This window comes from Rhinolophus sinicus, linkage group LG13 (assembly GCF_036562045.2).
Source record: "Rhinolophus sinicus isolate RSC01 linkage group LG13, ASM3656204v1, whole genome shotgun sequence".
NCBI lineage: Eukaryota > Metazoa > Chordata > Mammalia > Chiroptera > Rhinolophidae > Rhinolophus > Rhinolophus sinicus.
Genome location: NC_133762.1, coordinates 41,530,131 through 41,554,308, shown reverse-complemented (window position 1 = coordinate 41,554,308; position 24,178 = coordinate 41,530,131). Strand labels below are relative to the sequence as shown.

At 40.4% G+C, this 24,178-nt stretch overlaps 1 protein-coding gene across 3 annotated transcripts in view; it reads right to left on the bottom strand.

Annotated features, from left to right (window-relative positions):
* Window positions 1-24,178, bottom strand: part of PTPRA (protein tyrosine phosphatase receptor type A) — a 124,262-nt gene that overhangs the window by 21,261 nt on the left and 78,823 nt on the right. For 2 of the 3 annotated variants that reach the window (XM_019733785.2, XM_019733783.2), the window contains 5 exons: window positions 16,125-16,209; window positions 14,869-14,942; window positions 14,522-14,658; window positions 1,845-1,935; window positions 806-882 (listed from right to left, as the gene is read on the bottom strand). In XM_019733785.2, coding sequence (XP_019589344.2) covers window positions 806-882; window positions 1,845-1,935; window positions 14,522-14,658; window positions 14,869-14,942; window positions 16,125-16,209 — 464 coding nt within the window. Of the gene's footprint in view, window positions 1-805; window positions 883-1,844; window positions 1,936-6,114; window positions 6,209-14,521; window positions 14,659-14,868; window positions 14,943-16,124; window positions 16,210-24,178 lie in introns of all 3 variants that reach the window. The other variant, XM_074317758.1, reaches the window with a different exon arrangement.

Sequence of the window (24,178 nt, the reverse complement as noted above, 5' to 3'; positions counted from 1 at the left end):
GCTTGGCAGAGGCTGGTAGGTTATTTCACTTAGCATAATGTCTTCGAGGTTTATCCATGTTGCAGCATTTGTCAGAATTTCCTTCCTTTTTAAGGCTGAATTATTCCATTGTACATTTATACCACATTTTGCGTATTCATTCATCCATTAGTGGACACTTGGGTAGCTTCCACATTTTGGTTATTGCGATTAATGCTGCTATGAACATAGCTGTAAATTCCATTAATATTCTTCTCATGCATCCTGCTTCAGTAGTCAGGCTTGTTCTTGCTAGCGCGTGCACACACTTTCTCTCTCTCTCTACTAACTCCTTCCCTACACCCTATAAAACACACTCAAATCTCTCACACCACCTCTATTAACATTCTCTAAATCACCCCTAAAAACCTCCTCCCAATTTCAGTTCTTCTCTCAGGCCGTGGTTCATGGTAGGTACTATGAACTAGACTTACCCTGTCAGATACTCTTGTCCTGTTTTCTACTATTTTTACTGTACATGGCAAGGCCTACTTTTGTTCTTAGTTTTATGAATAAGCTCAATGAAGGATTCACTGACTCTTACTGTATTCGTTTAGATTCAGATTTCTACATGGGAAACATTTGGGGATGATGACAGGGTAAGCATAAGAATACACTTTAAACTATTTGATCTTTAAAAAATTTTTTTCAGTCACTTAAAAAAATTAGACTCCTCAGGGAAAACTTCAAATGACCAATATTCTTCCTAATGTGAAATGGGGAAGGTGACAGTAGATGGTAGCCAATGGTCGTTCAAGTTATAATGAGAAAAGCTTGACTTCCTTACATTGATGAATGAAGCATTGATGTAATCAGAATCTGGAACTCCTTCAACTGGTGTCAGGTGGACTCTAGAGTGGTCATCTAGAAAAAAAACAATATTTCAGTTAAATCCAATTTTATTTCTCACTTGTCCTGATGCAACCAGGCCAGATGAGACATCTGTACCTACATGTATAGAGACATACACGTATAAATATGTCACTGCAGCACTATTTATAACAACAAAAATTTGGACACATCTTAACCATCATTAGGGGACTAGTTCAATAAATTAAGACATATCCACAATGTGGAATAGTAAGCAATTGATGAAAAGTAAAGTTAATACTTCTGTTTCTCAACAGATGAATACACTGTTAAAAGAAAAAAAGAGTAATATATACAGTATACCAATTACATTAAAAAATACGTATATAATATATATATATATATATACACACATTCATAAACAAATAAGACATAAAGATCTGTAAATGTCTAGTATAGTGGTCCCTAATATATTATACACCCAAAAACAAATTTTTTTGAAAGAATGAATTGTGTGTGTGTGTGTCTCAAAGCAATTATAGAAATAAAGCAAAGTTCAAACATCTTGCTCATGTATCCCACTGGATTATGCATATCCCATTCTGGAGACCACTGGCCTAGAAAAATATCTATTAGATTACAGATCAACTGATTAATAATGGCTAACTCTGGGAAGGGGTTATAAAGAGAACTCTGTATTGGAGTTTCTTGGCAATGAGCAGTACAAAAAATCCATTACAACAACCCACTTCCTATTTGGTCTTAGTGAAACCGCTCTCCTTAACCTAGAAACTTTAGCCTGACATAGAAACACCTGGTCAAGTACCCCAATTGACTTTGTGGGCACCTGCAGTCACCCTGGGAACTATACAGGCAACTTCAGCTTGACTGAAGGCTTGACCCTACTCTCATTACTAACCCTCCTATGATCAATTGCAAGATTCTTCCCAGCCTCAGAAAAATTGGCTAGAGATGCAGTTTCAGGTTACATCCCAAGAAACCATACAAATACTCACAAGGCAAGATGTTTACATATCGATTTTTTTCCTTATTTTCCTCCTTGGAGGCAGCTTCACAGGTGGCCTGGATAGGACAAGCAGGGAGAGCCTGAAAGGTTAAGAGAAATTAGAGGAGTTATTAACAGGGATAAATACCTAACATGTTAAGTGCTACACCAAACTCTGACCTGGCAGCAAGTTCTACCTTTTCTTGGGGGAAAAAGATGGGCCCAGGTGAATACTTACAGCCTAACACAGAGAGTGTAACTCTTCTCTAAATAACCTGCAAGCTTCTTAGAGTTTGCCACCAAGAATCCTCACGGGGCAGAATGTTCTTCCTGTTAACTATAAGCTAAGTTCATGCTCTTTATATGATTACTATGTGGTTAGGGGTCTGCTACAATGATGGGTCAAAATGGACCACTCCTGTAATAGGAGTGAGGACATAACTGAAGGAATAAGCCATTTATCCCCATGCTAACCACCATGCAAACATGAGATGCATCTCAGAGTGAACCACACAGGAGGGCTCTGCATGGTTAGCTGAGTTAGGTCCTCTCCGGGACCCTAACAAGGGGGCACGGCAGCCTAGCCTCTAGCATCGTGTGGCAAGGAAGCAAGGACATGCAGGTGGGTGAGAGAGCAGGCGCTCACCCAGATTCAGCAGTTAGAAAGCAGAGGACTGGGTGAGGCGCCATTGACTCTACAGCAGTTCTGGAGCAAATGTTTATTAAGTAGGTATGTGGATAAGCATAAATGGTTTGACATGAAATAGTCTGCATTGTGAATTTGAGCAAATCTGTTAAACTTTCCAGGCCCAAGTTTCCTCATCTGTGAACTTGGGATACTAATATCTGTCACATAAGGAATAAATAAGATAACCTCATGTCTGTCACAGAATAAGCTTTTAATAAATTAATTTCATAGGCGTGGGAGGCTAAACCTTATTATTTGAACTGTTTTCTTCTTATATGTTCCATACATATATTCAAAACTAAGAAAATAAAAAGGGAAATAATTTAAAATTCCAACCTAGACAACCTTTCTGGTGAGTAATTTGGAAATATGTTTTAAGAGCCTTAAAAATATTCACACTCTCTGACCTAGCAACTCCACTTCTGAGAATCTAAAGAAGTAAAAACCTCTGTGTTCAAATTATTTACTTCACCATTGTTTAGAATGACCCAAAACTGAAAACAACCTTAGTATTCAGCAGTAGGGAAAGAGTTAAGTAAATTATGGTTCATGAATTATTATATTTTTCATTCATTCTTTCAACAAATATATATTGTGTACCTGTTAGGTACTGGGCTAGATACAGAGCAAATAGTGGTGAATCAATCATGTACACAGTTCTTGCTCTCATGGAAAATACAAACTTGTGGATGAAAGACGGACATTAAACAACAAATATAATAAAATTATATACAATGACAAATGCGATGAAACAAAATGCTATTAGAGAAAGTATACCCATATTTAGATGAAAGGGTAGGTCTCTAAGAGGAAGGATAAGTGTGGAAAACAGTATTCCAGGCACAGAGAAGAGCATCTGTGATGACCTAGAAGCAGGAGAAGGTTTGGCTTGTGTGACGAACTGAATGGTCAGTGAGTGTGTTACATAGAAAAGTGTGGTTAGTGGGGGGTGGCGAGAGGAAGTGGGAAGAGATGAGCTTGGCAAGGTTAGTTCACATATTGCCACGTAGGTCCATGAATAGGGAGCCTGAATTTTATTTTCTGTGCATGAGGGAACCATTCAAGGTTTTTAAACTGCAATCCAACGCACATGTTCAAGAATCACTCTGCAGCTACATGGAAAGTAGATTGGGAGGCAAGGATAGAAACATGGAAAGATGATGGTAAAAAGAAATAGATAGATACATTTGAGATATATTCTGGAATTAGAGTTACTAGATTTAGAGATGGAATGAAGGGAAGGTAGACTAGCAAGAGAGAGACAGGGATAAAGGATGACTCTTAAATTTCTAGCTTTGATAATCAAATGAATATATGATCAAATAAAGGAAATTCCAGTCTGAAAGGAACCAATTTTGCCAAATGGAAGCAAGAGCTTTAAGAAGGGAGCAAATATATTTCCTGGGACTCAGCAAGACAGTGGTAGGAGAAATTAAAGTAAAAGATACTAAGATAAAGGGAGTCAGGGTCTCATAGTCCATCTGTCTTCACTTACTCAAGAGATTTTCCTTTCAGAGTTAAAAGCGTGGAGGTTCTGCATGTTATTTTACTAAGAGAGGCAATTTCCTTAGATCCTATGCTACCAATACATAAAGGGGGGAAAAAAGAGTATCTTGGGCTGGACTCTTGCACATGGAACAGAGACCCTACTTAAGACCAGAATTCCCAATTCCTCCACAGTTTGCCTTCTCTTCACCCAGACAGGCTAGATTTCCACCCTGGTGCAGGGTAGGATGAGATACAAGTTTTTAAAGCCCTCATGACTAATCCAGAGGCATTCCTTTCCCGTACATGCCTTGTCTGAAATGATGCAGAACAGAGGTAGTGACAGCCTGACTCTTGGAAACAGTGCTCAGGGTCAGTAATAACAACGACCATACCTCATGGTCCTATCAGCATCCCTAGCTCCCCCCAGTCACGATGAAGAAAAACTAGGTCTCCAGCCAGGCTAAGGTTCCTCCTAAAAGGAAAGTTGGGAAGAAACAGGAGCCATTGTTTGTCAAGAGAAAAGGGCCTGCCCTAGAGAACACGGTGCTAGACACAAAGGGTCATGCTGGGTCAGACTGAAGAACCCACCTACATCAGAGATGAAAACAAGGGGAATTCTACTCCTTTTAGTTTCTACTGTAAAAAGTCTAGCCTGCAAAGCTAGGAAGAAGCAACTGAATCAGGCTATAAGATGATAAATTCTCTAGAAACAATATGTGGCATCAAAGACCATTTCATCCCTTGCTTAAGCCTTTACTGGAAGCAAGGTTATGTACTAAATAATTTTTTAAAAACATTTTTTTGGGTCAATTTTTATATTTATAAAAATAAAACTATATCCATCACACAATTTAACTTAGCCGTTCTCTTTGGGTCCATCCCTCATCCTATGTTCTTCCTTCTCCTCTCACAAACCTGGAATTTTGTGTTTATCACCTTGCTTTAATTTATTTGTATCCCATAAATCTTGTATCCAAAAACAATACATTTTTATTGTTCAGTTTATTTTATTTGATAAAAATGGAATCATAATCAAGTGATGACTTGCTTTTTTTGCCCCAAATTATGTTCTGAATATTCATCCAGGTTGTTCCATGCAGTCAAAGTTCATTCACTTTAACTACTTTGAAGTGTTCCATTTTGAGATCGTACATTTATTTATCCATTTTACTACTGATGAATAGTTGGGTTGTTTACAGTTAGCAGTCCTACTTTGAGCACTAATTGGTTTGTTTTTCCTTGTGCACATGTGCAAGAATTTTAGGTATGAGTATCTATAACTTTACCAGATAAGGCTAAATTGTTATTCAAGGTAGTTGTACCAATTTACATTCCCACCAGCAATGCAAAGTGTCCCACTTGTCCTGTATCCTCACCAACATTTGCTATTGTCACTCTTTAAATGTATCAAATGCAGATTTAATTTACATTTCTGATTATTAATGAGGTTCACCATCTTCCACAGTTTACTGGTCAACAAGGTTTCCTTTTGTGAGAAGTACCTAGTCAAGTACTTTCCTCATTTTTCTACTGGATTGCTTGTTTGTTTACTTACTAATTTCTAGGACTTCTTAATATATTCTGGATACTTATCCCTCATCAGTTGTGTTACAAATATTTTTCACCAAGTTTGTGGCCTGCCCTTTCATTTTCTTTATGGTATCTATTTATGAACGGAAGTTTTGCATTTTAATGTAGTCAAGTTGATTAATCTTTCCCTTCATTTACATTTTAAGTCTTAAGAATCCTTTCCTCCTGTACAAGCATAGTTTCCTATATTATTGTCTCTACATTTCATCATTTTGTTCTTTAAATTTCAGTGTTTACACCAACTGGGATTGATTTCTGTGTTTGTTATGAGACAAGAATTGAATTTCATTTATTCCCATAGGGTTACCCAATTGTTTTTAATGTAAAGACCATCCTTTCCCCCACCAAAACTGCAACTGCATTTCTGTCACAAATATGCTTCCATTCACACATAAATCTGCTTTTGGGCTATTTTATTCCATTGGTCAATCCGTCTATCCCAGTGCCAATACACAACTGTCTTAATTACTAAATTTTATAATAACTCTATATCTGGTAAGGCAGGTCTCCTCACCTTGTTCTTCTTCTTCAGGAATGTCTTGGCTATTCTTGAATCTTTTCTCTTCCATATAAATTTTAGAATCAGCTTGTCAAGTTCCACAAAAAACCTGTTGGGATTTTTATTGGAATTGCATTGAATCTACATATCAGTTTGGGGTGAATTGACATCTTTACAATATTGAGCCTTTTAATCCATTGATCTAATCTCTTCACTAATTTAGGCTTTTTTCTTTAATGTCTTCAAACATTTTTATAATTTTCTCCAAAGATTTTGTAAATAATTTGTTAAGTTTACTCCTAGGTAACTTTACATTTTGGATGCTACTGTAAACAGCCACCTTTTTAAAAAATTGTTATTAGAGTCTGAATGTGGCTTATGATTAGAAATGCATTAATTTTTAATGCTGTTTCTGTATCTATCAACTTTGCTAAAATAATTCACTAATTCTAATAATTTATCTGATGAGACTTTGTATTTCTCTGAGGATAATATTCTCCTTTGTGAAAAATGCATCTTTTGTCTCTTCCTTTCCAATCCTTAATACCTTTCATTTCTTTTCTTGCCTCACTATGCTGCCTAAGATCTCCAGTACAGTATGAATCTCAGTCATTCACTTTTAAGTTTGAACCCCGCTTTAAATACTCTCACCCAACAGTCGCCAGTGCCTAAATATTCTGCTGTGATGGCAAATCTACTACCTTCCAAGGCAGTTCGTCTCACCTTGGAATAGTTGTTTAGAAGGACCCAACACCCAGATACACATTTCATTTGTATTTCCCTTCTGCTGAATAGTGTAAAACCCAGAGGTCAGCTGGAGCTTTCTCTTCAATTCCCTGGACGGTTGAATTCCAAAGCCCTTGATGCAGTGCCTGCTAATTCCTAATAGGCCTTTGGCTCTGATTCACTTGTTTAAACACAACTCATCAATATAGATACTATTTTGCCTCTGCCTCACTCATTTGCCAAACAGTCCTGAAACCAGATTACACACATGCTTCTTCATCTGGAAATCTAAGAATTAAGAGGTCTCCACTAAAGATGTAGGGTCCTGAGCAAGGGAGTGTCACATCTTGCAATGCACAGATTTTAACCGTCTCACTGACTCCACTCCATTCCCTGTCTTCTCTCTCCCTATCCCCTTCTTCTTAGGAGCTAACTAAATTTTATCTTTTTTTTTTTTTTTTTTTTTGCTTCCTTCTAAGACAAACGCTGGTCAATAAAAAAGTTTCAGCTTCCAATTCTAGGATGAAAGCCATCTCATGGGCTTTGAACCATGGTGGGGTTTCATAAAGATGTTACATATTCTTAGAGCCTGTCAAATATCTGAAAACAACTGTCATGTCCTATGCCTATTGTTCCTTCTGCTATTCACACCCATTGTCCAGTTTTTCTCCAGAACAACTTCCCATTTGGTGTTATTCCTTTTCACAATGACCTGACCACAAGATTCCTGGCACCATTCAAACTGGGGACATCAGCTCTTTATTTTACATGCTATATATCCATCCTAATGCTAAGCTCCATTAGCTTTATTTACCATATTTAAAAAAGTTATAAAAAGAATATGCTTTTAAAAATGTTATAAAAAGAATATGCTTATTGTACAAGAAAGTCAAGTAATTCAGAAAAAAGAGGAAACCCCATATCATGTCTCTCCTATATCTACCCACCCCATAGGTGACCCACTGCCCATAGTTGACAGTATTCTTCCAGACTTTAAAAAATGTGTTAACACACCCACACACAGTTTTTTCTATTTTAAAAGGGGGGATTATACCACGTGTAGTCCTTTGCAATGTGTTTCCTCTTATAACAGTATGACCTGAAGATCTTTCTGTATCAACACATTCTTATTTTAATGACAATACAGAATTTCATAATGGATGCAAGAAATCACTTAGCCATTCTGTTATTTGATACCTGCTTTTTATTTTATTTTCTTTGCTATTATAAATAATGCTGTAATGAACATCCTTGTACAAATACATATTTGGTTTTCTGTCAGAGTTCCAAAAGTTTGGTCAGATAGGGTAAGCATTTAAAGTTTGGTTGATAATGTCAAATCAAATCATCCTTCCGATGCTATGGCAATTTAAAATCCTCCTACCTGTTTATAACATATCTGTATTCCCACGCCTTTGCCCATATTTGATAACAATCTTTTAAAATTTTCCTATCTAATAGGCCTAAAATAATGGTTAGTTTTAATCCAGACTGCCCTGATTATTAGATATAGTTGAGCTTTTTTCCATTACGTTTATAGACCACTTGTTTTTCTTTTGTGAATTGCCAATTTTGCTACAGCGATGTTTACTTTTTCCTTACAGGTTTGTAGAAGCTCTTTATATATTACAGAAAATACTGTCTACCTGTGGCAGATAGCTTCTGCCAGTTGGCTACTTTTTTATGGTGTCATTTTTTCATAAAGACATTTAATATTTTAAATGTATTTATTACCTTTCAATCTATTCCATTCTGGCTTCTGAATCTTGTGTTTTGCTTAGAAAGGCCCTCCTCACCCATGATCATAAAAATATTATTCTGTGATAGTAGACACCAATTGGTGTGCTTGTCTTATGTATTATCTGTCCTCTTTCCTGCCAGGGCTGACTGATGCAAACACAGTCACACGTGACCCACACTGTGACAACCAGATTCTCTTTCAGGATTTTGAAATTCTGAGAGAAGCAGAGGCTTCCTGAGAGAGTTCCAGGGACACCAGAACACAGCCTGCTCTGCCCAAGGGTTGGTAGTCTACCTTGTGTTTTGATTCTGCCAGCTTCCTCAGTGTCTACCCAACTGATAATTCATTCTGTTGTTGTACTTAATTTAGTTAAGCTGAGTTCCCTTAAATAAAGGACCTTAACTGACTTAGCAGTTAGTATCAGAGAGTGGGTTGTAGTTGAGAGACTGATGGGGGAAATGTAGATGATGCTAACCTAATTATTGTGTTCAGATAAAGGGAAAGGAACTGTAAATTAATTTTCAGCATAGGAAGGAGAAAGCCACTCATACTTCTCAACTATACAATAGTTACCTCAGTTATTGCTTACAATCACCTGAAATGTGTTTTAGCTGGTGTAAAGGGGTAGGGGAGACCCAATTAAGAGGAGAAATGTTGAAACCAAAGGGTAGGATTACTTCTGACAATATTATTTAACAAAACAAGAAAAAGCCCAGCTCCAACAACAAATTCTCATCTCCAAAAACAGTGCAAGACTCAGGGCCTTTCTATGACCATGTTATATATTTTGCTGAATCAAATGTTAACATTTCAGAATTCTGCTGGCTACTGAATGTTAATGCCAATGGAATGCACATCTCTCCCGGGCTGCTCAGGTGAAAGATAGGGTCTTAGGTGAGACAACTGAAATGATGTTGAGAGGAAATGATGCTGAGAGGAGATAGAGAAAGCCAACTTCTAAAAACCTCTATTATACTCTCGACCGCGTTCTGCTTTCATGATGAAAACTGCTCCACAACCAAGCTCTCATTGCTCATGGATATTCAGGATGCAAGCATAACATGATCTGGAGGGTAAAACATAAACGAGGTAGAAAAGCAAAGAGCTAATAGAAGAAAGTGAAGGAACTCACTGAGTTCGATCATCAAAAATCATCAAAAAAGGAGGGGAGAGCATAATTTTTGGATAAGGCCAAACTAGTTATGGTGTGGTTAACTGAATTTCTGCAGTTAGTGCAACAGCTCAGGAAACTGGCCACAGTTCTACTGATGAGCTGGGTTGGCCAGCGGAAATCTAGACTGAATGCTGGATTCAGCTAGGTACCAATGAAAAGCCAGAAAGCCCTTAGTACAAAGAAGAGATCAATTACATGGGATGCAACAAGCTCAACCTTCCTACTGATACCTTCACCCCTGATGGGATGGATCCACAAAATGTGCCTTGCTAGAGGGTGTATAATGGTGAAGAAAGCACTGGAATCTTCCAGAAGTGCTTTCCTGGCTGTCTTTACCAGAGTGAGACACTAGTGAAAAGGACTAGTTTCAAAATGGGATTCCTAACCTTAGTGGGATGGAAGGAGCCTCAGAGGCCACGGTCACCAGGACTCAGACATCGCTGGTTGTGGATAATTCACCGTGAAGCTCCCAATAATGGGAATGAGAGGTAGCCAGCCCAGGTCAGCTGAGGGGGCCTGACTACTCCACCATGCTAGAGAAATGGCCCCTTCTCACCCAATTCCAAGACACATGTAAGGAAGAACCCTGCCATAGCACATCAACACTCATGTACCATGACCCTTCTTCCTCATCTTCCCCTCAGAATCTCTAGCCATTTACCATGGTAACTCTACTGGGTAAAGGGAAATAACACCTTTTGGAGTCTATTGGGTTCTGGCCTTGAGCTGGCTAATTCCTGGGAACCCAGAATGCCACTATTTTATGCTAGTTAGAACGAAGCCTTTGCAGGTCAGGTGATGAAAGGAGTTTTGGCCTGAATTGGCCCCGCATTAGGAACTACCTATTTTCCAAATATATGGTTGGAATAGATATTTATAGCAAGTGGCACAATACCCACACTGACCCCCGAAGAATCCTTTGGATGAGGACTGTTAACATAGCAAAAGCAAATGCAAGTAGCTGACGCAGTAACTTCCACCAAAGGCTAAGTCCCTAGGTGAGTCACAGAGATCTTAAGTGCTAGAATGATGATGAGATAATCCATTTACATGTCTAAGTTTAGTGATGGCATGAAGCGAATGCTCAACTACTAGTATTAGCTATTCTGATGCTTCCTATTACCCCCCCCATGCAAGCTACCAAATAGACTTGCACAAAAGACTGACAGTTTTAAAGAATGTCAGATAATATATGAATCACGTGGAGCTGTAGATTTACAGTTGCTTCTCCAGATATACTGTCCTTCCTATGGATTCACTTAACCCCTGGTACCAGAAATATTGCTATTAACGAGGCACGCTTTTTCCTTTATGCTGCACAAGAACTATACGAAGCAGTTTCCCTTTGTCATGGCAGGAGTAGCCTCAGTGATAAATCACTGTGACCTCTCTTTGCTGAGATCTGGTTCATCGGGATTTTGTCTCACGATTTCATAGGATATCACCCTAACAACTATGCTGATGACACCAAGCTGAGGGGACTTGAAGCGCAGGATGTTATGTATCTTAGAGGTCCATGCTAGACATAAAAATAAAATTATAGTGGCCTGCCACCTCAGCCAAATTTTCTGAAAGTCAGGCCTGTGGCATGACCCCTCCAACATAAAGGATAAGCTGCTGCTCCTTACCCTCCCTCCAATCCTGCTAAGAAGGAGGAGCGATGCCTGCTGGGTCATTTTGGATTTTGGAGACAGCATACACCACACGCTGGTGTCCTGCTCTGACTCATTTACTGAGGGATCTGAAAAGAAAACGCTCTCCAGCTGATTCAGGCCACAGAGAAATTGGTGCTGGTAGATCCTACGGTGCCCTAAGTGTCTGGTTAAGGCTGAGCAGGAGAATCATAATGGAAAACCTTAGGATTTGGAGATAAGACCATGATTTGGTCAGCAAGATCATGTTCCTAGCTTAGCACTGGGCTCTGATAGAGACTGGAAGCCTGAACATGGGACACTAGATATCCAATGACTTCAACTATCCATCGTGAATTATTATGTGCTTCAATAAGCCATAGATTTGCACATGTCCAGCAGAATTCCACCATCAGCTGGAAGTGATACGTACAGACACCTCTGACTTCCCAATGATATCAACAGTTGATTAAAGAAGAAAAGTCCAGTCTATTGTACAAATAAATGGCTCTGTGAGACAGGCTAACCTGTTCTGCAGGTGGACTGCTGTGGGATAATCTACTTAGGCATGGCTCTGAATGAGTACAAAAGAGAAATCCTTTCAGTGAACAGAAATTCAAGCAAGGAATCTTACTATCTACCGCACTGGAGGGCACTATCTAAGCCAATCCCTGGGTAGGATAACTGGAACAAGAACGACAGGAAATATTTATGCCCCATGTGTATGCTCCTCAGATGGCACTCCCTGCTAAGAACCAAGGAGATGTTGGTCAGCCCTTTCCCTCACTACCTCAGTGCTGGCCCAAGGAGCCCAAGAACATAGTGGCCATGGTAGCATGGCAACTGGCTCTCACTACAATATCTATCTGAATTTTCCTACCATGCTTCTAGGGACACCACCTCCATCCTCCAGGGATTTACCAGAATGCCTTACCATGGGATCTCTGGGAATATTAACTCCAAACAAAGAACTCCTTTCAGACAAAAAGAAGTATGGCCATGGGGTCACATTCCCTATTACCCAGCAGTTGGCACTACAGATTATAAAACAGTAGCGTGCCTACTGGAGACCTAGTTATGGTGCTAAGCCAGCAGTGCTATCTTGTGGGATGAGGTAAATGTTCTCAATCAAAAATGAGCATTAAGGGGGCGGCCAGATGGCTCAGTTAGTTAGAGCGTGAGCTCTGAACAACAGGGTTGCCGGTTGGATTCCCACATGGGCCAGTGAGCTGCGCCCTCCACGACTAGATTGAAGACAATGAGCTGCTGCCGAGCTTCTGGAGGTGCGGCCGGATGGCTCAGTTAGAGCGCGAGCTCTCAACAAGGTTGCAGGTTCAATTCCTGCATGGGATGGTGGGCTGTGCCCCCTGCGACTAAAGATTGAAAATAGCGACTGGACTTGGAGCTGAGCTGCATCCTCCACAACTAGATTGAAGGACCACAACTTGGAGCTGATGGGCCCTGGAGAAACACACTGTTCCCCAATATTCCCCAATTTAAAAAAATAAATAAATAAATAATGAACATTAAATGGTGCTGTTTTTCCAACAGCCAAAAAACAGTCCAAGTTATTCCATTAATTCTTGCCTGGCCAATGGCCTCCTGCTTCAACTCTTGCCTCCCTCCCATCTATTCTCCACTTGTAGCCAACGATTTTCTCAGAGTGCAAATATGATCCCATTATGCTCTGCTCCCCTAAGACCTTCAGTGGTGGAGCAGATAATAACCATTTCTCCTCTCCTCATTACTAGCGCTCTCATTGTGTTGGGTTGTCCGCCTATTCCCTATGTGATAACAGGAGTAATCTGGACTGGTCTCAGCCAGTTGCCTATTTCTCCCTTGCTTATGACTCGTTTAAGAAGAAACATGTGACAAGGGAAGTCTCCAGAAGCTTTTGGGAAAGTTTTCCTCAATGATGAAAGGCGACACACAAGAAGAAACAGTCATCCTTTTTCCACTTACATCCCCATGTGGCGCCTAGAACTGGGGATGCCATTTTGGCATCACAAGGGGAGCCAGCCTAAGAAACAAAGCTGACACATGGCTGAGTGGAAAGGTGTGAAGGAGAATGAGGATTTAACAATGTCCGAGTTGATATATTAGCCAACTCTGGAACTGCTCCTCAAATCCATTCCCCCCTCTAATCCTGACCACTGGAGGTCAATGTGACAGCAGCTCTGGTGTCAACAGCTGGCAGCCCCACACTGTGTTCCCTGCCATCTATTCTGGCCTCTCCACGGCCCATTCTCTATATAGCAGCCAGCCAGTTTTCAAATACTCATCTGCTTGGCCCATGGTTCTACTTTTCTCATGACAATCTATAAGATGTACAGCCTGGCCTAGTCTTCTTCCACAGTTTTAGCTCTTACTACTCTCTTGAGTTTTTGCCCGTCAGCCACACATGGCCCTTCCTCACTGCTGACAGTTTGCTCCTGTTATTTCCAGTGCCTGGAATGTTTCTTATCCCTGTCTCCAGTGTCCTTGTCTATGACTAGGTCTCAATGAAAACACATTTCTTCAAAAAAGTTCTCACCTGGGATCAGAACTGGAGGGCTGGAATCACCAACTGGTAGATTCACAAACATGTTCTGTTTCCTTGAGGGAATTATAAAAAATGTGAATCTACATTCCCAAGATAAGGCCTCTGCTCTGTAGTCTGCCATGGTCCTCGTTTTTCACAGTGAACTACTTCTACTGTCTACTTAAGACACTCTTAACAGGCCATCTGTTAATACAGGCTCCTACTACTGTGCACCAGCCCTTCATGTCCTATATTGTTGTTTGAACTTAGTTATTTTTGTTCTTGTTTAAGGGGTTTCCCTACTAGACAGCGAGTTCCTTGAGTGTAAGGACTGGATCTATTTTTGCGACCCAGCAAATTCCTGGCACCTAGCACATTATTAGATGCTTAATAACTATTTATTAAACAAAGTAACAGATGCAATGATGAATGAAAAGATGGATGGGTAAATGAGGGAGGTTAAGGCAAATCTTTCTTCATTTCTTGTCCATAATCACACAGGAAAGGAATCAGATGAACTTGGTAAAAATTTTCTCACCTCTTAACCAATTAGAAACCTGTTTTCTACCCCCAAGACCTTAGGTCTGCCTTCCTCCCTGCTGACACATCAGTCTCAGCAAAGAACTCACATTGAATTCCTCCCTGAAGAGCTTATTGTCATCGGCCATTCTCCGGTTAATCTCCTCTTCCAGCTTGTCCACGGGCAAGGGAGGATACTTCCTGTTGGTGCTTGGGGATCTGGCCAGAAGTGGCACGCTCTGGGGTTCTGCAGTGCACAAGGGGGAAGGTTGGTCAGGCGCCCTGGGGACCAGCCCTTCTCTGGAGACTAAATCGGGGATTCTCTCATGGTCAAAGCCTCCAAGAACTAGGGCTGTTCTCTTCAAGTCTTTTTTTTCCCCCTTTTAGGATGGGGAAAATGCTAATTTCTTGATTTTCTTCTCCATGAAGGTTCCCACACCATTAAGGGGTGCCTTACCCACATCCTCAGTGCGACCATTAGATAAGCGGAAAGAATTGGAATGGCTCCCAGCTTGCTTGTATTTCTTAAACCTAATGAGAAAATGTTCATAATGAAAAACTAAGCACAGAGGCAGAAGAGACCTATCACTGGCTTTGTATTTCCACTTATCAATTCAGTCTTTCTAAATCTCCTTCACCAAATAAAGAGGCTCTTTTACAGACAGGTCCTGCACAAGCTGAGGCAGCTCCATTCCCTGGTACTCCTGCTCACCTTCAGCACACTAGAATCCAACCCAGGGAACACCAACAGTATATTCTAACTTATGTGGCTCCGTGCAGCAATGGTTCCAGGACTCACTAGAGACCACAGCCATACCGGGTGGACTGGGGTAAGTGGGCAGAATATAGTGGGAGGAGATAAGAATATCCACATCAAATAAAAATCCTGGTATTTTCTCAGTGCAACCAGGGAGAAGCCCAGAGCTTCAGACTGGGTGGACACAGGTCTGGCCACAAGTTTCCTGCAGAATGGTGGAGACACATGACAAATTATAGGGGTGCACAAGCTTCTCCTTTCTTTATCCCTGCAGAAGAACAGAAGGAGTACAGAGCAGCTTAAGCCAGGGACAAGGGCAGAATTAAACCCAATTAGTTAGAGCAATAACTTCGGCAGGAAGAGAACAAATACACTTCCCTCTTCTCTCCCTTGGGTTCCCCTTCCCAGCTTTTGTTCCCTGTTTGGGTAGTAATATCTAGAGGACCCTGAAAGAAAGTCGAAAAGGGGAACCCAGTAACTCACATAGTTTAGTTCAGCATACCAGGGTAAGGAGTCCTAGAGGGATTTGGGGACAAAGCCCCAACTTGAAATAAAGTAGGCCTTTATTGAGCACATAGTCTCCACCAGGGCACTTTTGGGGGTTGCTTTAACAGGGCTAGATCTGAAGATCTTAAATGCCTATCAGTAATAACATAGACTATGGCTTTTCCCCTTAACCTCCAAACCACCACCCTGGGCTTTAGGTTGAACTAAAGTTGGGGGGCTGGAGTTGGACAGATGAAAGCCAAGGGGAGGGGCTGGGTCTTGAGGAAGACTGTGTAGAGCTTTTAAACCATTTCTAAGTAGAATGTGAATCAGAAGCACTATCACGAGTCATTCCCCTCTATCCTGTTCATTGTCCGTATCCTACTGTCTTCTGGGCTGCACGGACTTCAGACCCTGGCGTACTGAAACAGAGTCCAAGAGAATGGAGAAGCATTAACTCGCATGCTCACCTTAACATGTACAGAACTATGATAATAAACACGATCACTAGCAGAGAGGACAGGGCCACCATCACCGCAATAATTGGCGTCTCATCTGAAATCAAGAGAACAGAACATGTTACCACTGTGTGCAATGGATGGAGGGCTCAAGTCGGCTGCTCAGAGAAACACCAAAATGAGGAAGAAGGGCTCATTCAATGCTTCTGTACATGGCAGGGTATGGATGGATAGATAGACAGACAGATAAAGAGAGAGAGAGAGGTCATCTTCTGTTACCCCATCTCTGACTTACCATAAATTTGTTTACTCTGTCTCCCTGCATTAGAATAAAAGCTCTTTGAAGACAGAGACTTTGTTTCATTCATTGCTATAGAGCCTAAAACAGTGCTTAGCACATAAAAAATACTCAAAATATTTGAAAGCATCAACACATCCTGATGGCAAGCTGGGTGTGCAGGGCCAACAATGTCCTCTCTCCCAGCCTCCGTGGGCTCCATCTAGAGGAATATGGGAGAGAAGGAAAAAGGACAATTTTCCTATCATAAATCCAAATGGTTTCCTGGCACAGAGAATTCTATTCCTGATGAACACAAGGAGACATTATTAGACATACATATCCAAAAGTGCTGTGTATTCTTTTCTACCTCTTTCCATAGCCACCTTTTACCAGGACCCCAAGTATAGCACCAGCTGGTTTAGGGAAGGCAGGCCCTTGGATTTCCATTCCCCTGGGGCTGGCTTCCTTTCCACCCAATACGTAGCCTCCTTTCTCATGGCAGCTGACCAGGTGCTGACTCATCCTCCTCTACTCTCATGCTCACACCACCAATTACACAACCAATCTGAGTTTTCCGTCCTGCTAAAGGGAGGACATGTCCCTCCCATGTGAAAGTCCTGTCGCGGATGCTCTGGATTACATCCACTACTGTCACCTGGTTTTGACCTCATTTACCCTCCTCCAGTCACCAACAGCCCCATGTCTCTCTTCACAGTTAACTTCTCACAACAGTTGTCTTTTCTCTAATTCTTCACCTCCGGCTTTTCTGCTCTGATGCCTACCCTCAGTGCTCCATTGAAAATGCTCATCAAGGACATTGACAAATGGCATATTCCCACATGCAACAGAAACATTCCCATCTTCATCTGCTTCAACCTCTTAGCAGCAATCATTCAAAAAATATTTATGGATCAGCAACTGTATGCCAGGCACTGTGCTAGACTCTGGGAACAGAGAAGTAATTAGGCAGACAATGACAGAGAACCTACCTTCTGGGGGAAGAAGGGACACTGTTCATAAGCAAGAGGACAATTTCAAACAGGGACAAGTGCCATGAAGAACAGAACAGTAGGGGATTAGGGAGTGATGGGCTGGGGAGGGCAGTGACTGGCTATCTTAGAGTGGTTTGGGACAGTCTGAAGTAGTTATATTGAGCAGAGGTCTAAATAATGTGAATAAGTGAACCATGCAAAGATCTGGGCAAAGAGCTTTCTAGGCACAGGGAATAGCAAGCATAATAGCCCTTTGGAGCTTGGCAGGTTCAAGAAATAGCACAAAGGCCAGTTTTGGTACAAGATGTGGCTGGAGAGGTGGGCAGGAGCCAGAAGACTTAGGGCTTTGTAGGCCATGGTAATGAGTGTGGATTTAATTCTGAATGTGATGAGAAACATGATGTGATTGGAGGGCTTTGAACAGAGGAGAGAAATAACTAGATTTGCATTCTTTTAAAAGATCTGCTAGCTAAATGACTCATAAGCAGCAGTCATGAGGTGGGAGGTAATCCAACAGAATATGGTCTCATAGATGCCAAGAACAGTTTTTTCAAAAAGGAGGGAGTAATCAGCTCAATCAGATACTACCACAGAAAGATTAAGTTGGATGAAGACAGAAGTGAAATTGAATTTAACAAGATGGCAGCTATTGGTGACCTTTTCAAGAGTGGTTTCAGTTGAGTAGTTGGTGAGAAAGCCTATATAGAGTGAAATAAAGATGGAAAGAGGAGACAGTAAGATATCAATTTCTTATTTAAGGTGAGGACTTTTATTATAAAGGGATGCACAGAGAAGCAGCAGCACATGGGAGGGAGATGTGGGGTGGAAAGTCTTATTTTTTTTTAAGAGATGGGATATATTATACGAAGCTTCTTTGTTGATGGCAATTTTCAAACACACCCTGGTATGTGGCTTTCCTCTTAAAATGAGCATTCAAACTGGCTGACTATTTCCCTCCTCTTTGAAGAACTTTCCTCTCTTGGTTTCCACAACAACGCACTTTACTGATTTTCTTGCTCTTGGCTGCTCCATCCCATTTCCTTTGCTAGTTGTTCGTTTTCCAATACCAGATCTTTAAATGTCTGATTTCCTCAGGGCTCTGTCCCTGGCACTCTTCTCTACACTCTATCTAGCTGATCTGATCAGACAGATGGCTGTAAGCAGAAATGATATGCTAGCAATTCCCTCATTTGCGCTGCTTGGTCATAGCTCTCTTCTGAGCTCTCTTCTGAGTCTATGTGCCACTTTAAATTTCACAGGCAATGCAAACTTTCTGTCTAAAACCTTTCCCGCAACATTCAGTAAGCTAGCACAGCCATTTACCCTGTTGCTCAAGTAAGAAATGTGGAAATCCCCTTGATTTCTTCCTCATGCTTATCTTTTATATCCAACCCAGCTGCAAGTAATATGTTTTAAGGCTAAAACCAACACCTGAAAATTTTCTGCCTTTTTTCCATTCTGTTGCCATCACTGTAGTCTAAATCTCTATCCTCTCTTATCTCGGTCACAGTAAGCCTCTGTCCTCTGCCAATACCTTCTCCACAAAGCAGGCAGAGTGATCTCTAAGAAAGCAAATCAGATAATGTTCCTCTTATATGTAAAACCTTTCGATGGTTTCTCAAGCCTTTAGAAGGAAATCTAATATCCTTACTCTGGCCCATAACAACCTCCCCCATTTAGGCCCACTGCTTACTCTATCTCCCACCATTCTTTCCTTGTCACTAAACTTCAACCACTGGCATCTGTCCACGATGAGTTCACGCCTTCCTCAGGCCTTTGAACATGCTATTCCTTCTGCTTTACATAACCTCCTTCCATTCTTTGCCTGGATAACTCCTCAGTCATCCAGTTCTCATTTTAAGTGTTACCTTTCCCAGAGAGATCTTTTCTGCTTCCTAACACTAAATCAGGATCTTAAATCCTAGTCTCCTTATCTCTAAAATTAGTTATTCTGAAGATTAAATGAGATTATCCATGTAAAGTGCTTGGCACAGTAACCAGAATATATTATGTTAGTTAGGATTTTCTTTATTATTCTCCCAGAGCACCCTGTTATTTCCCTTGATAATATCTCTCACGCTTTGTAATTATATATTTACTTGAGTTTAGTTGATGAGGTGTCCCTCCTTCAACCATAAATTCCACAAGGGCAAGAATTACATACTTGCTTTGTTTTTCACGATATACCTAAAACTTAGCACAGAATTTCACACATAATTGGACTACACTGAGTGAAAGAATAAAGAATTAATGATTCATCCATCACTAAATGTATTTGTTAAATGCCAGTCACAGAGGGCTGTACATCAGGTATTTAAAAAAGTAATTAGAGACATCTGGTTCAAAATAGTGAGCTGAATCAGTAAGTTTACTTCTTTCTCTTCCTAAAAGGACAGAGAAGAAATATAAAAATACCAATGAATCAAAAGCATATTAGGAAGGCAGCAAAGAGTGGTGTCAACAGACCACAGCCTTTGAGGGGTTTATGGAAGAAGACAAACCAGATGGGACTGGACTGCTGACGAGATCCATCAGAGCCAACGAACCTGCAACTGAAAGGTAAGTACTGGTTCTACCAGTCTGGGCCTGGAAACATCTCAAGCTCAGACTCAACCCACTGGGGATGAAAGTGAGCCTTGAGGCAGGAGGATGGTATTTAACCAAAGTCTTGCCAAAGCCAAACCAGTACACTCACAGGCTGAGTAACAAGCAGTGGTGTCCTATCCAGACTCAGCTGGGAACACAGAACTCACAGAATTGTGTGTGTGTGTGTGTGTGTGTGTGGGGGGTTCACAGAGAATGATGGCCTTTTTTTAAAAAAGAAATGGTGTATATATATTTTGAAACGTTTTATTATGGGAAACTTTCAAACTGCACAGGAGTAAAGTGACCACTACAATAAATCCCTATGTACTTACTGCTTCACTTCAACATTATCACTATACGCGTTTTTCCCATCTATATCAGGGTGTCCCAACCTCACACTAATGACATTTTGGGCCAGATAACTCTGTTGCGGAGGCTTTCATGAGCACTGTAGGATGATTAAGAGCATCCCTGGCCTCTACCTATTAGATGCCAGTAGTAAACCCTAAATTGTGATGACGCCAAATCATCTGCAGACATTGCCAATTGTCCTCTCGGGTGGCAAATCGCCCTGAACTGAGAACTACTGGTCCATACCCATCCCACTGGATTATTTTAAGGTAAATCTGAGACACATCATTTCAACTGTAATCATTTCAGTATGTATCACTAAGAGATAAGGATTCTTAACATAATCACAATACCATTATCCCATTTAAAAAGCAACACTAATTCCTTAATATAATCTAATGTTCAGTTACTGTTTAAATATCCCTGATTGTCTCATACATGGTTTTTTTTGGTTTGGTTAGAATTGACATCCAGCGAAGACCTATATATTGCACACGATTGCTAGGTATACTAGGTCCACAGAGGGTTTCCTGGGTGGGCCCTGAAGAGAGAAAAAGAACAAGGGTGGTGCCTGAGATAATTCTAGGCAGCCACAATAGATGAAGAAGGGGAAAAGAGAAAGAAAGGCAGCGCTGCCTAGAGTATAGCTGTATCCAACTTCCTAAACCATGACTGAACCCCTAGTTTAGGACACGCTCCTGTTTGTGCTCCTGAAAGGACACCTACTATGGGCACATTCCAGTCCATCCAATGCTCCAGGACAAAGCTCAACCAGAGCCTTACAGGTGACCTTCACAAAAACCAAGGACAACAATGGTAGTCCTGGGAAGAAGACGTAATACAAGAAATAGAATCTTAAAAAATATATTGCAATTTGTGCAAGAGGACACTATTAATTTTTTTTAAAAGCTACTATATAAAATAAGGAGCAATCTCACACCTGTCAGGATGGCTACTATAAAAACAAAACAGAAAATAAATATTGGCCAGGATGCGGTAAAACTGGAACTCTTGTGCACTGTTGGTGGAAGTGTAAAATGGTACAGCTGCTGTGGAAAACAATATGGAAGTGCCACAAAACATTAAGAATAGAATTACCATATCCAGCAATTCTACTTCTGGGTATATGCCCAAAAGAACTGAAAGCAAGGTCTTGAAGAGATATTTGTACATCCATGTTTACAGTAGCATTAGTCACAATAGCTAAAATGTAGAAGGAACCAACTGTCCATTCACGGATGAATAAATAAGCAAAATGTGGTCTACAGATACAATGGAATATTTTCAGCCTTAAAAAGGAAGGAAATTCTGACACATACTACAACATGGATAAACCTTGAGGACATTATGCTAAGTGAATAAGCCATCACAGAAAGACAAATACTATATGATTCCACTTACATGAGGTACCTAGAATAGTGAAATTCAGAGACAGAAAGCAGAACAGCGGTTGCCAGGGGCTGGAGGAGGGGGATAGGGAGTTATTATTTAATAGGTATGAAGTTTCAATTTCATAAGATGAAAAGGGTTATGGAGATGGATAGTGGTGATGGTTGCACAACAACTGTCAAGGAACTGTACTCTTAAAAATCGTTAAAATGGTAAATTCCATGTTTATTTTACCATTTGTAACTGTGTGACAAAAAATGGGAAGGGGGAGTAGCAATCTGAGAATTAAGAAAGAGTTCGTAGAAAACTAAAACATTACTGGGAGAAAAAACATCTCAACAGAAAGGCTGAACAGCAGAATAGACATAATGAAAAATAAGTACTGTGAATGAAAGATCAAATCATGGAAGTTCCCAGAATATAAAGCAGTGAGATGGAAACAATGAGAGCAGAGAAAAAAGACAAACTGGATAGATCTAGGAGTCCTAGTATCTGCTCAACAGGAATTCCCAAAGATCAGTAAGGAAGGAGAAGAAATTACATAAAAAAGTTCTCTTTTTATCAGGCCAAAAGGACCATCAGGTTTGAATGGTAATAATGAAAAAAAATCTTTACCTAGATGCATTCTGACAAAACTTTTGAAATTTTGGATTGAAATCAACCAACCACAAGCCATCTTTAAAAACTTCCAACAGAACAGAAAAGAGTCCCTACAGAGAAATGAGAATCAGATTCACGTAAGAGTTGCTTATCTAAAATACGATTGCTAGAAGTCAATGGTGTACTATCAAGTTCTTAGGAAGGACGCTGAACCTAGTTATTTATCTAGCCAAAATTTCATGCCAGCATGAGGTCAAAAGAAAGCCACTTTCAGAACTTGGGGCTTTAGGATCAGAGAGACCAGGGAGTTCAAATCTCTACTATCCTATTTAGTAGCAGTGTAACAATCTCTTGGAACCCTTGTGGAATGCTTTACAAAATGCAAATATATCATCATTTTCCAGATCTTACAGTTAATGTAAGATTTAAAGGAAGCAACATTTGCCAAGTGCCTGATATGAAGTGAAAAGACTTGCCCTTGGCATCCAGAAGCTCACATACTAGTCGAGAACCTCAGTACAACTTCCTAGGCTCAGAAGAGTTCCTTTGTCTAGAACAGGGAAACTACAGCCCACCGCTTGTTTTTGTAAATAAAATTTTATTGGAGCACAGCCATGGTCATTTATTTACATAGCCTATGGCTGCTTTTGTACTACAACGGTAGAGTTGAGTAGATGTGGCAGATAGTATGGTTGCAAAACTGAAATTATTTTATCTGGCCCTTGACAGAAAAAGTTTGCAGATCTCTGATCTAGAATGTTACTACCACCTCTCCGCTTACACAATTCTAGCGCAAATATCACTTTTTTTGGTAACTGCTCCTTTCCTGTACTTCCATAACACTACATACCTACTCCGCCACAACTCTTACACATTGAATTAAGGTCACTGATTACATGTCCATTAAATTATAAACTTCTTGACGGCATGAATTCAATATCACCCCCAGATAGCTCTGTGCTCAAGATTTAATCTTTCACTCAATAAATATATATTGAGTGGCTGCTGTGCTAGGCATGTCCTAAGACTACAAATCAAAGTTCCTTGTCCTTATGAAGCTTATATTAGTGGAGGAGACAGGACAACACATAAGAAATATGTAATATAGGTAGTGATAAGCGCTATGAAGAAAAATACGGCAGGGTAAAAGAGGAATGGGGGGAGGTGTTCTGTGATGTAAGATGGGGTGGTCAGAAAAAGTCCTGAATGGAGTATTAGGAAGGCACAAACAGTGCAGAATTGTTTATGATCACTTGTAAAGAGTTGACAACTACAAGCAATATGACAAGAAAAGAGTCAGCTAGCCAGAATAACTCCGAAATTAATAAAATTTATTACAGTTAATGTTTAAGCATTTATGTAGAAGGCACAGAGCAAAGCACCATACACATATTGTATCATTCAATTATCCTAACACCCTTAAGATAGATACCATTATTAACCCTATTTTATGGATGATGAAACTGAGCAGAGAGATTAACTTGCCCATATTACACAGCTGCAAATCTAAAGCAAGAACACAAAGTTACACTATTCTCCAGATTCTTCCTAAGTACAGGACCAACAACACTTTAACTACTACCAGCTTTCAGGCCAGAACAGTCTTCTATGATAAAAGTCAGTTTTACCTCCTGACTTCTGAATTCCATCCAGGTTTCTGATCCAGTTAAAGATAATACAGGTAGTAAAGATGTTCCTAGGCCTCTGCGAGGGAAGACGACTCAGATCTATTTTACAAAAATCGGAAAGAACTTACGGCTCCCTGTATCAAACCTCAGACTTGGAGACAGACTCAGGATCAGTCACTCCTCCTGAACTGGCCAGACTTGTCCTCTCTTCATGCTCAGGCTAGTCCTGGACTGGGTCCT